The sequence below is a fragment of the Schistocerca piceifrons genome, chromosome 1, assembly GCF_021461385.2.
Source record: "Schistocerca piceifrons isolate TAMUIC-IGC-003096 chromosome 1, iqSchPice1.1, whole genome shotgun sequence".
NCBI classification, from domain to species: domain Eukaryota; kingdom Metazoa; phylum Arthropoda; class Insecta; order Orthoptera; family Acrididae; genus Schistocerca; species Schistocerca piceifrons.
The window spans coordinates 595,024,048-595,037,093 of NC_060138.1; the positions used below are offsets into that span (position 1 = coordinate 595,024,048).

At 43.9% G+C, this 13,046-nt stretch overlaps 1 protein-coding gene across 1 annotated transcript in view; it reads right to left on the minus strand.

The window, feature by feature from the left end:
* Nucleotides 1-12,099, minus strand: part of LOC124804768 (FAD synthase-like) — a 106,937-nt gene extending 94,838 nt beyond the window's left edge. Inside the window, exons 1-2 of the mRNA XM_047265090.1 lie at nucleotides 11,939-12,099; nucleotides 8,699-8,793 (exon numbers count right to left, since the gene is read on the minus strand). Coding sequence (XP_047121046.1) covers nucleotides 8,699-8,793; nucleotides 11,939-12,065 — 222 coding nt within the window. The 5' untranslated portion in view covers nucleotides 12,066-12,099. The remainder of the gene's footprint in view (nucleotides 1-8,698; nucleotides 8,794-11,938) is intronic.
* Nucleotides 12,100-13,046: the final 947 nt, after the last annotated feature.

The window sequence follows — 13,046 nt, forward strand, 5'->3', positions numbered from 1 at the left end:
GTTTCGTGGTTTATGCTTAGCAAGTTCATGTTTCACAAGCACATTAATAATTATGTTCTTTTAATAGGATGGGCCAATTAAATTAATATCATTTGAAAGATAAATTATGGATACCAGTATTGCAATTGATTACTTTACCAGTTCTGGTACATCAGAAATTGTTATATCTACGGTTGACCCTACCAGTCACTTCTTCCAGAAAGCTTACCAGTTTCATACAAACAGACTCTGAAACCAAAACCTGTCTCTTCTCATTCTAGTGGAGATGTGTCGGAGTATTCGCTCTTTGCCACAAGTTTAATATTTTTTTGTGTTCAGAAAGATAATTTTATGATTGGATGAGAAGTAGGTTTATTGTTGGGGTTATCAAATGAGGTGACACATTAATTAAAGCACTGGATTTGCACCCTAAGACAACAGGGTCTGGATCCCCACCTAACCATACAAGTTTGCATTTCTGTGGTTTTCCTAAAATATACGCTGGAATGATTCGTTTGACGGGCCAAGAGTGGAAGCATATCCAAAATGGCTAAGTTTGTAAATAGCTTGTATGACACTCTGACTAAAGTATTCCACGCATGCCAAAATGGCACTATCCAAAATGGGTTCTGTGGTAAGTGTGGTGCACTATGGGTCATAGATGACAGGGTTGAACAACAGCTGTGCAGATGTGTTTGGGTGAACAGACATGCAACTATTGAATGACTGATTGCCCATATGAACCAAGGGGCCGCCAACAGTGTCTCCTCAACGACATTTCAGTGAACGTTACTGCACAAGGGCCCATGCATCAAGCACCTGGTTCTTGCACCCACGCTGACTGCTGTTCATCGGCAATGAAGCTTGGAATTTGCATGCTCGTACTGCAAATGGAGGTCCACTGAGTGGCAGTAGGTGGCCAGTTCAGATTAAATGTTTTATGCTCCATCGGATAGATGGTCATTGGCGTGTACAGCGTGAAATGTCTGAAAGCAAACAGCCTGCAACAATTGTCAGAAGGACTCATGATGGAGGAGAGAACATTATGATCTGAGGAATGTTTTCGAGGCACTAGCTGCATGAACATGTCATTCTGGGAAGAACAATGGATCAACACAAGTATGCATCTATCCTTGGGGACCATGTCCTCCCCTACAAGCAGTTTGGTTTTCATTAGCGCAGTGGCAACTATCAGCAGGACAATGCAACCTGTCACGCGCATGGTTCGAAGAGCACTGGAACGAGGTTACTGTAAGGGTTTAAAGGGGAGAGTGCGGGTCGGGGGAGGGGGGGGAGGCAAACTGCTTGGTCATCAGTCCCTTGTTTCTAGGGAAAGAATAAAACAAACTACACTTACAGCACAAAACCACGAGTAAGAAAAAATCACGAGAATGACAGAAGGGCAACAAACATTACAATGGACAAAATAGGACAAGAAAACCATAGAGACACAAGAAACAGGTAGAAGGGATTAAAACAAGAGAGCAGATCACCATGGCTCGCTGATCACCAGAGTAAAACGGATAGGCCAGCCACTCTGCAACGCATTAAAACCTCCAGCCTGAAACCACTAGGGTCAAGAAGACAGAGGGGCAAAGGACATGCACTAAAACTTAGATAGAATGATAAAACCTACCCTCACGTATAAAACATAGATCAGCTGATGAGGTGTTGTCAACTAAAATTAACAGTAACGAGTCCGGGGCCACTGTCAACCAGGCACCACACCGACACTGAGGCGGGTCTTCACAGCGCAGCAGATAGCCATGGGTCACCCAAGCATGGCCAATGCAGAATTGGCAGAGGACCACAGAGACCCTGCGAGAGGCCCACATGGAGGACTTCCACACATTCATAGTCTCCTTAATGGACGCAGTTGTTGTGCATACCGAGGTTATGCCATTCTGTCTCCCAAAGCCGAAAAGCTTTGAGGTGTAATACTGAACGCAGGTCAGTTTCAGAGATGCTGATCTCCAGAAGCAGTCTCTGTGTAGCCTGTTTAGCCAGCCTGTCAGCAAGTTCACTGCCTGATATTCCGACATGTCCTGGGGTCCAGAAAACACCACTGAATGAGTGGACTGTTCCCGGGCATAGACAGACTTATGAATGGTCACTATATCAAAGGATGGCGAGGGCAGCACTGGTCAATAGCTTGTAGGCTGCTCAAGGAGTCACTACAGATAATACAGATAAGAAACAACTCACCAGGGCAAGAACGGACATGCTCAAGAGCACGAAATATGGCCACCATCTCTGCAGTGAAAACACTGCAACCATCTGGCAAGGAGAGCTGTTCAATAGGTCCCCTGTGAACATAGGCAAAGCCAATGTGACCATCAGGTGTTGAGCAGTCAGTGTAAACCACTTCAGAGCCCTGGGACACGTCGACAATTGAGAGGAAGTGACAGCAGAAAGCCGCAGGATTAGCTGAGTCCTTAGAGCCATGCGAAAGGTCCAGGTGAAGCTGCAGCCTAGATATACACCTTGGAGGTGTATGCGAATGGACCCAGGGGGGAGGAGGTAAAGGAAAGCACTCTAGTTCACACAGAAGGGTTTGGGGGCGAACTGCGATCATAAGCCCTGACCTGGGCTGACGATGTGGGAGGTGAAGCACTGTAGTTGAGAAAAGGAGACGGTAATTTGGATGCTCAGGAGAGCTACGAATGTGTGCAACATAACTGGCAAGCAGTTATGGATATCTGATCTGCAATGGAGGGACTCCAGCCTCCACCAGTACGCTGGTCACTGGACTCATCCTAAAAGCTCCCGTCGCTAATCGAACACCACAGTGATGCACTGGGTCTAGCAACCACAAGGCTGAGGGTGCCGCTGAACCATAAACCAGACTCCCATAGTCAAGACGGGATTGAACAAGGGGCTCTGTAGAGCCACAACAGTGTAGAGCAACCCCAGTTGGTGTTGCTCAGGCAGTGGAGGGCATTGAGGTGCTGCCAGCACTTCCACTTAAGCTGATGAAGACAAGGAAGCCAAGTCAATTGGGCGCTGAAAACCATTTCTAAGACTTGATATGTCTCCACTACAGTGAATAGGTCATCAGCAAGGTAAATTTCTGGTTCCGGATGAATGGTATGGCACCGACACAAGCACTCAACAGGCAGATTCGCGGCTGCAAACTGGAAGCCATGGGCTAGAGCCCATGGCTGCAACTTGTGCTCAGCAACACCAGTACTGGAGGAGCAGTAGGAAATGCAGAAGTCGTCTGCATACACAGAAGGTGAGGCAGACTGCCCTACAGCAGCTGCTAGGCAATTAATGGCCACTAAAAATAGAGATAAACTCAATACAGAGGCCTGCAGGACCCCATTATCCTGGATATGGGGGGGGGGGGGGGGACTATGGGAGGCACTAACTTGAACACAGAAAGTATGGAGCAACAGGGAGTTTTGGATAAAAATCAGGAGAGGACCCTGGAGTCCCCACCCACACAGTGTGGCAAGGATATGATGTCGCCAGGACGTGTCATAAGCTTTTCATAAATCAAAAGAGATGGCAACCTGGTTGCTGCTGTCTGGAAAAGGCTGTTTGGATGGCAGACTCGAGGGACACTAGATTATCAGCAGTTGAGCAACCCTGGCAGAAACCTGACATGGAGCCAATAGGACTTGTGAGTCCAGGAGCCAACACAACCGCCGAGTCACCAGACGTTGTAGCAGCTTACAGAAGCTTAAAAAGAATGCTGGTGAGGCTGATGGGCTGATAGCTATCAAAATCAAGTGGGTTTTTACCAGGTTTGAGCAGTGGAATGATGGTGCTCTCCCATCACTGCGACAGGACGACGCCATCGCTCCAGATGCGGTTGAAGCTGATGAGGATATGTCGCTGGTAGTCCGACAAAATATGTTTAATCATCTGAATGTGGATCTGATTTGGCCCAGGAGCTGTGTCGGGGCAATGTGCAGGGGTGCTGAGGAGCTCCCACTTAGTAAATGCAGTCTTATATGGTTTTCTGTGGCATGTAGTGGACGAGAGGAGTTTCGCTTCCATCTGCCATCTGAGGGTACAAAGGCCGGGGGAGGGGGGGGGGGGGGGTAATTCTCCAATGCAGAGAGCCAAGCAAAGTGCTCTGCAATTACATTTGCATCGGTAGATAACATTCCATTTATATGAATGCCAGGGACACCTGTTGGGGTCTGGTACCCAAAGACACGTCTGATATTTGTCCAGACTTGTGAAGGCGACATACAGTACCCAATGGTCGAGACATACCTAACTCAACACTTCTGTTTCCATCTTTCTAAGAGACAGTGAACACGGGCACAGAGGTATTTCAAAGTTATTAGGTGCTCCAGGGAAGGGTGTCACTTATGTTGCTGTAGAGCCTGCCTACGCTCTTCAATGGCCTCAGCGATTTCTGGCGACCACCAAGGTGGCACCCTAAGGAGCAAGGGATTGCATTTTCTGCCACAGAAATAATCATTCTGGTGACTCCCTCAACCACCACATCGATGTAATCGTGTGGGAGAGATTCATCAGTGTCTGCAGAGGTGAAAGCTTCCCAGTGTGCCTTGTTTAATGCCCATTGGGGTAAGTGTCCAGGGGGAATGATCCTGGGGGAGTGACAGGAAGATGAGGAACTGGTCACTGCCACCCAAGTCATCATGTGCTCTCCAGTGGACAGATGGGAGAAGGCTACAGAGTGATAAATAAATGGCTGAGTAAGCACCATGAGCCATACTGAAATGTGTGGGAGCCCCAGCATTTAAGAGGCAGAGATCAAATTGAGACAATAAGGTTTCGACATCTCTACCTCGACCAGTAAGCACAGTGCCAACCCACAAGAGGTCGTGTGACTAGGGTCTCCCATTGGGTAGACCATTTGCTGGGGTGCAAGTCTTTCAATTTAACGCCACTTCAGCGACTTGCGCACTGATGGGGATGAAATGATGATGATTAGGACAACACAACACCCAGTCCCTGAGTGGAGAAAATCTCTGACCCAGCCGGGAATCGAACCTGGGCCCTTAGGATTGACATTCTGTTGCACTGACCACTCAGCTACCAGGGGCGGACACTCCACAAGAGGTTATGGGCATTAAAACCTACCAAAAGTAGGAAAGGTTTAGGGAGTTGATGAATCGGTGCGGCCAATATATTCAGGGGTACTGCACCATCTGAAGGAAGATATAGTTGGAGACAGTTATTCCCTGTGCTGTCCTTACTCTGATAGCCACAGCTTCAAGAGGAGTATGAAGGGGCACAGGTTCGCTACATACCGACTGCAGGACAGAGACCCAAATTCCACTTGACACACTATTACAGTCACTACAGTTTTTGTAATATCCCCTATAGCCACAATGCGCAGGAGTCTGCACTGCTGGGAACCAGGTTTCCTGACGGACAATGCAAAGAACAGGTGTAACACTTAAAAGTTGACATAACTTGGCCAGGTGGGAGAAAAAACTGCCGCAGTTCCACCAGAGAATGACACTTTCTGTCGTATGGGGAGGCATGAAGTGACCAAGGAGGAAAATTAGGCCTCAGCATCACCTGCTGCCACCAACTGAGTGTTAGCATCCAGTCCCATTGCATCCGAGGCATTGGCAAGATCTAGTTCTTCAGAGGATTTCAGAATCTCCACCCCATTCCTCAGTCGCAAAGCCATGGGGGAGTGCTGGTGCAGGGGCTACTGTAGCTCCCTTTTCTTAGTGGCCTCCTTCTTTGGTGGTTTGCCCTCTCACCGGTCCCTAGGGGCTTGCTGGGAGGGCTTCTCAGAAGTTGCTTCAGGGACAAAAGACCATGAAGCCCTTTGACCAGCTCTTTCAGCCACTGGCTGATGTCCACTTGTCCACTTGGGGGGGGGGGGGGGGGGGGGGGCGGACCGTCAAATGTAGAGACCCAAGGTACCCCTTCTGCTTGACAGGAGGCTGTTTCTTCTCCGGCTGGTGGGATGGGACCTATGTCCCTGGCATTTGGGGGGAGGGGGGGGGGTGATGCTACAAAAGTAGAAGCTTTGGGAGCAACAGAAGAAGACTTTCCCCCAGCCAGCTGGAGCGGAAAGGAAGATGGGTGACCCTGAGGGCCTACTGGAGTAACCTTAGATGATGGGTGTAATGGTGTCACTGATGGCGACGCCATCTTGGCGGCAGCATAGGAAAACAGCATGTGAACATGGTTTAGCCTTTCATATTTGAGTTTAGCCTCATGGTAAGACAGCCTGTCCAGGGTCTTGTACTCCATAATTTTCCACTCCTTTTGGAGTATCAGACAGTCCAGTGAGCAGGGCGAGTGGTGTTCTCCACAGTTGACACAGGTGGGAGGAGGCGAACATAGAGTATTTGGGTGCAGCGAATGTCCGCAATCTCTACATGTGGCACTGGAATTGCACCAAGAGGACGTGTGCCTGAACTCCCAGCACTTAAAGCATCGCATAGGGAGAGGGACATAAGGTTTGATGTCACAGTGGTACACCATCACTTTGACCTTTTCAGGTAACGAAGCACCCTCAAAGGCCAAGATGAAGGCATTGGTAGCAACCCTATTGTCTCTGGGTACCTTGTAAACGCGCCAGACGAAATGAACACCCTGCCATTCTAAATTGGCACATAGCTCGTTACTAGACTGCAACAGAAGTCGCAATGAAAAATAATTCACTGGACCATGTTTAGGTTTTTATGGGGAGCGACCGAAACAAGAATCCCACCCAGCTTGTCACTGGCGAGTAATGCTCAGGGGTGGTTGGGGATGCCATCTGAATCAAAACTGACCCATTGCGCATTTTGGACAGCACTGTCACTTCCACAAACTTATCCTCCAGGTGCTCAACAAAAAACAGAGGCTTCGTATCCATATAGAGAGGAATGATTTAGGGTATACCTATAAGCATTGAACTCAACCTTTCCTTCCTTAGAGACTGCTGGGGCCATTCGGTCCATAGCAAAAGATGAGTTAGTCTGCTTCCTTGCCCACCCACTCCGATCAGGGGCTCTCCCCACAGGCACAACCCAGCCACAGCAAAGGTCACCTGGCACGACGGCCATTTCCAGGACTCCTGATGCCCCAGGAAGATGGGTGCATCTACTCCTTGGCATACAGGGGGAGTTTACAGCTCAGGTATCAGCAGAGCAATCCCTGTGTTGTGAGGGGGCTACCGACAAACGGGTACATGACAGATCCACCACAAGGGACTGGCTACCATGCTGAATACTGGGTGCAGAGAAATCTGATATTGTCATGAGGGTGAAAGAGGAGAGGAGACAATGGAATAAATGACATGTCCCAGAAGGTGTCCTCGCCCAAATAGTTGAATTACAGGTGGACATGCAAAGCCATGACAAGAAAAGGTGCAGGAAATCGAATCTACCGGTAATGGCACTATGGATAACTGGTGCACCACGTAAGGCATCCTTCCCCAAACGGCCTGCACTTCTGTAGAATTTGTGAAGTAGGAGGTCAAACCATAAAATGGGATCTGAACTTATAGGGCTGAAAAGTGGGAGACTCCTTTTAGTTGCCTCTAATAACAGGCAGGAATACCTTGGGCCTATTCTAAAACACGGATCTGCAGGGTGGGGGGATTTCACTGTATTCCCTGGTCACCAAATACACCACATAGAATCTGTGGGAGCATCTCGGTCGGGCTGTAAGCACCAGGGATCCTCAACTGAGAAACGTAGTGTGTAGTGCAGATGGTCAATGCAACAGAGTAGAAATTATTTCACATCGCTGTCAGTACCTTCTAAAACCTCCATAACTCTCTTCCAATACATCTTTTAGCTGTCTACGCTGCAAAAGGTGTACATTCAGGCTTTCGACTGGCAGTCATATTAACGTGAATGGACAGTGTAGTCTCATCCTAGTACAAAGAAAAATTGTCAAAATATTTATGGGGCCTGCAGTACTAACGTGAGCTGCCACACTTTCATCTATGAAGAAGTAAACATGGTGTTAATAAGTATGAAAAAGCATCATGTATTCTGCAATACACAAGAATAGATGGATAATTTGCAGTGGTAATTTTGTATCCAGAGAAGCTTACTAGTACTGCACCTGGAGGTTCACAAAAGCAGACATTTTTAAGAGCTCGGATTCTCCACAGAAGACAATTTGGCAACAGAGGAGTTTCTCCACCACAGCCCTTTAAGGTCCATGCCACAAACATCAGCATTCTTACAAGTTACTGATATCAGATCTATGCACCAAAATACTCCCCAGAGAATTGTCTATTAGCAAACACCGCTTTTCTGAATTTACCCATCAGTTTCACCTTTCTTAATGAAAAGAGTATTGAATATGGCGCCAATGTTGACACTGGACTGCACTACTGATCAGACTGTCACCACATCCAACATTTCAGGTGGAGATCTTTCCACACCTTAGTCCAAACTACAGCCACATGAGAATCTTTGTTAGAAAGGACAGAGATGGTCAAATAAATTTCTGCATTGAAATTCTATTTATATCAGGAATTGACAGCTTCAAAGATTCACACATTATTATGAATCAAGAATCATTTCAGTTGCATGGAAATGGAGAACTGACACAAAGTGAAAAATCTAAGAAACTAAAAACACATACACTGTTTTGAATGTGTAAGAGATTTATCTACGGTTAATTGGATCGGAGAAATTTCATGTTTTACAAAGGCGCAACCTTGTGCTAACTATTAACAAAAATTCTATTACCTGTAGCTACATATTTCTCTTTACCTAAAACACAGATATTACAATAAAAAGAATGATGTGTTACAAAGAAATCTTACCTTTTTCACCTTTACTCCAATATCAAACAGCTTTTTTGCTATAAAATGTGAATTTGTATCCAATGTTTGGCCCTTCAAGACTTCATCTCCAATTACTGTAAAAAAGTTTTTTCATGTCTGGGATGAAATTCTCACATTTTCTAAAGGGATGATATTATTGTTATGCTGGGAGAAAGAAAAACAATTATATGATGTTTTCGTAAATATGGAAAAGTGTAGCATATGCAAATCCTTCACACAATCCGAACCAGTTAACAGAGTTTATTGGCTTAACAATGTGGTGTAAGTAGGTGTTTAAATAGCAGTTACTTAACCTATGTAAAATATGTACAGTAGCAATGGACAGTTGACATTTGAAGTACGAATTCTTCCAGTTATGTATTGAAATGATTTCTGGAAATTATAAATGCTATACCATTTTTGTTTCCCTATGTTCCACAAAATTAAAGATCTTGGAAAGGTCACAGAAAACCCCAATAGCATAACTTTTATTGTGTATTTGTACTAGAACTGAGTTCACGAGATCAAACATTGTCTAATTGGTACTGAAGCCTTTTACAAAAGCCAAACAGAGCTGTTGTTAAGAGATTATTCTCACAACAGATGGTTCAGTTTTTTGTTGTAAGCTACATTTTCAAAAATGTTTGATAAGAAGGAAAGGATAGAGACTGTTCTACAAAAAGAAATCCATAATCTCCACTTTTGTATATTTTATACTTCCATCTGCATGCTTCAGTATTTCGGGAGATACACACTGACTCATTGAAAACATCTCAAGGGTGGAGAAATCAAGCCAGGAAAAAACATTTGCGGATATTATCATGGCCAGAAGTGTTACCACTTTTTGGTGATTTAAGATCTTTGTGATTTCTCTAACAGATGAGTTGGCGAAACTGATGTGTTCTGGTAGAGAATTCATTGCCTGTCTATGTAATTTATTGCATCTGCTTTTGATAGACCATTTTTGGGCCCTCTGTTTTCAGTTATAATATGTTATTAGGTTAGCAGTCACTTGTTTCATTCCAACAGTGGCCATCATAAGAGTCTTCAAAATTTTACTTTCGCACATTTTAGATGTGATAACCCTTGTGAAATTTGTCTGTATAGGTAACAAACCATAGCTGGTGCTGGCAGCAATCTGTTTGTTAAAAGGTGGCTGCAAGAACTGTTTGTTTTTTAGCAAATATCTCATCATTCAGTTCCCACATAATGCAAAATCATTTTTACTGATGCATCTTTGCTCTTGGCTTCTCAAATTTTTCTCTGGTAAATTGGAAATGAATCACTCTGCTTACTAATTTTTACATAAAGTTGAAATCACGGTTGTTCTGACACGCAGAATTTTTCATTCAAACCATAGGGCAGTCTTGATAAAGCATTGGCATTGCAAGGTACTTCTGTGAATCTGTATCCAATTTCACAGATATATCCCATCAATGTGATTGTCCATCTTTGTAGTCTCTGAACTGACTTTACTGGCAGCTGTTTGCTTGGATGGAATATTGAAACCAGATGCTTGTGATCAATCAAATGGTTCAAATGGCTCTGAGCACTATGGGACTTAACATCGAAGGTCATCAGTCCCCTAGAACTTAGAACTACTTAAACCTAACTAACCTAAGGACATCACACACATCCATGCCCGAGGCAGGACTCAAACCTGCAACCGTAGCGGTCACGCGGTTCCAGTCTGTAGCCCCTAGAACCACTCGGCCACCCTGGCCAGCTGTGATCAATCCAAATCTTCTTTCCTGCAATTATTGATGAAATTTCTTGACCCCATTAATAACAGATAGCATCTGTCTTTATCTGAAGTTCATTTAAATCTTTGGAAGCAAAGGTGATGGGTTTTTCTGGTCCATCTGAATACTTGTGAGACAATACTGCTCTGACTACGAAGATGCACCAGTGACTATTACAACAGTTTCAGTTGTGCCAAAGTGCACCAATTTAGTTTTCTTGATAATTTCCTTCTTGAGCTTTAAAACTGCTGCTTCATCTTTCTTCTTCTCTCCTCCTCAGTTGGCCTTTTTCATGGCTTCCTTGGAATTTCTTACAAATCTTTTTGCTTCATGGTGAAATGAAGCTGTAGTCTTCACGTGTTCTATGCCATTCCTTCCACAGAAATCATTGAATTCCTTTGATACAAATTGTGTATCATTATCAGAAACTATGGACTTGGGGAATCCTTCAATGGCAATGATTTTTTTAAGTGCCTTTATTGGGTGTCTGAAGTTGCTAACACCATGTCAAATATATCTCATATAGGAACTATGAGAATGCATTCACACATATGAACCAGGATGCTTTTCAAAATTGCCCACCACAATCAATGAGAATTCTTTCCTATGGTTCTGTTGCTGGGGGCTAGTAATAAAAATCACTTTTAGATTTGTTTTTACTGTTTCAAAGGATTCACATTGTGATACCATTTCTTCCTTTCTTTATAACATGATGAGAAGGAAAGTTTTAACTCACCATACAGCAGAGATGCTGAGTCACAGATAGGCACAACAAAAAGACTTTCACAATCAAAGATTTTGGCCACTGGCCTTCATCATCATCAACAACAACAACACAACACCACACACACACACACACACACACACACACACACACACACACACACACACACACACACAAAAGAGACTAATTTTCTTTGCACATTTTGGCCGCCAAAAACATCTGCATTAATCATGACGTGTCTTCAAAATTCTCTTTTGGCACATTTTGGATAGGATAACCTTTGGGAAATCTGTCTGAACACATAACAAGCCATGGCTGGTGCTGATTGCAGTCCTTTTGTCCTTTGCCACATAGTGTTCAAAATGGTTCAAAAGGCTCTGAGCACTATGGGACTTAACATCTGAGATCATCAGCCCCTAGACTTAGAACTACTTAAACCTAACTAACCTAAGGACATCACACACATCCATGTCCGAGGCAGGATTCGAAGCTGTGACCGTTGCAGCAGCGCGGTTCCGAACTGAAGCGCCTAGAACCGCTCTGCCACAGCTGTCGGCGGCAAATAGTCTTGCCATCCACTTTTCACATAATAGATCATTTTTTGTGCTGCATCTTTGATAATGGCGCCTCGATTTTTTTCTGTGTAATTGGAAAACAATCGATCTGTTTTCTTCATCAAGCTGCACGCAGGATTCTTCATATATATTAAAATCTATCCGCTAATTCTTACGCGCAAGTTAAGAGTTACACCTCACAACAAAATATAAAACTTACTCACAATCCCTGCCGTTGGTTTCATTTCCTTGATCTTTTTAGAACAAAGGTTTCTACAACTATATATTACATGCTTCAGACTTAAACTTCGCTTCATGTTTTCCAGGTATAATAAAGATCTTGCCATTCACAACAGTCGTCTGCTACATTTGTTGTCAAAACATTAGTACTGCGGAAGTTCATTAGCATCAAAGAAAGTTAACATCGCTGCATCGTATAGTCACATTGCTTAACACTACGAAAACTGGCGCAAACGTTCATAACTGTCGACTGGTAATCATTTCTGAAAGTACTTGAAAGTTTATTTCTTTTACGATTATAATGACTATTAATTACTTCTATGCGGAATATATGAGTAATATTTAATTTTAAAAAATACATTACCACATCTTTCTTGTTTCTGCAATAAGAAAATAAACTCCTGTTATTGTAGCTCAAATGTTATAAACTGACTGTACTTTATGTGTAGTTATTTCTATGAATCATTTTCTCATTTCTAAAATAATAGTAGTTTTCTGTTTCAGATAGATTATATAATGGTAAGACAGAGATTTAGGAACCAGGTTTTAAATTGTAAGACATTTCCAGGGGCAGATGTGGACTCTGACCACAATCTGTTGGTTATGACCTGCAGATTAAAACTGAAGAAACTGCAAAAAGGTGGGAATTTAAGGAGATGGGACATGGATAAACTGAAAGAACCAGAGGTTGTACAGAGTTTCAGGGAGAGCATAAGGGCACAATTGACAGGAGTGGGGGAAAGAAATACAGTAGAAGAAGAATGGGTAGCTTAGAGGGATGAAATAATGAAGGCAGCAGAGGATCAAATTGGTAAAAAGACGAGGGCTAGTAGAAACCCTTGGGTAACAGAAGAAATATTGAATTTAATTGATGAAAGGAGAAAATATAAAATGCAGTAAATGAAGCAGACAAAAAGGAATACAAATGTCTCAAAAATGAGATCGACAGGAAGTGCAAAATGGCTAAGCAGGCATGGCTAGAGGACAAATGTAAGGATGTAGAGGCTTACCTCACTAGGGGTAAGATAGATACTGCCTACAGGAAAATTAAAGAGACCGTTGGAGATAATAGAACCACTTGCATGAAA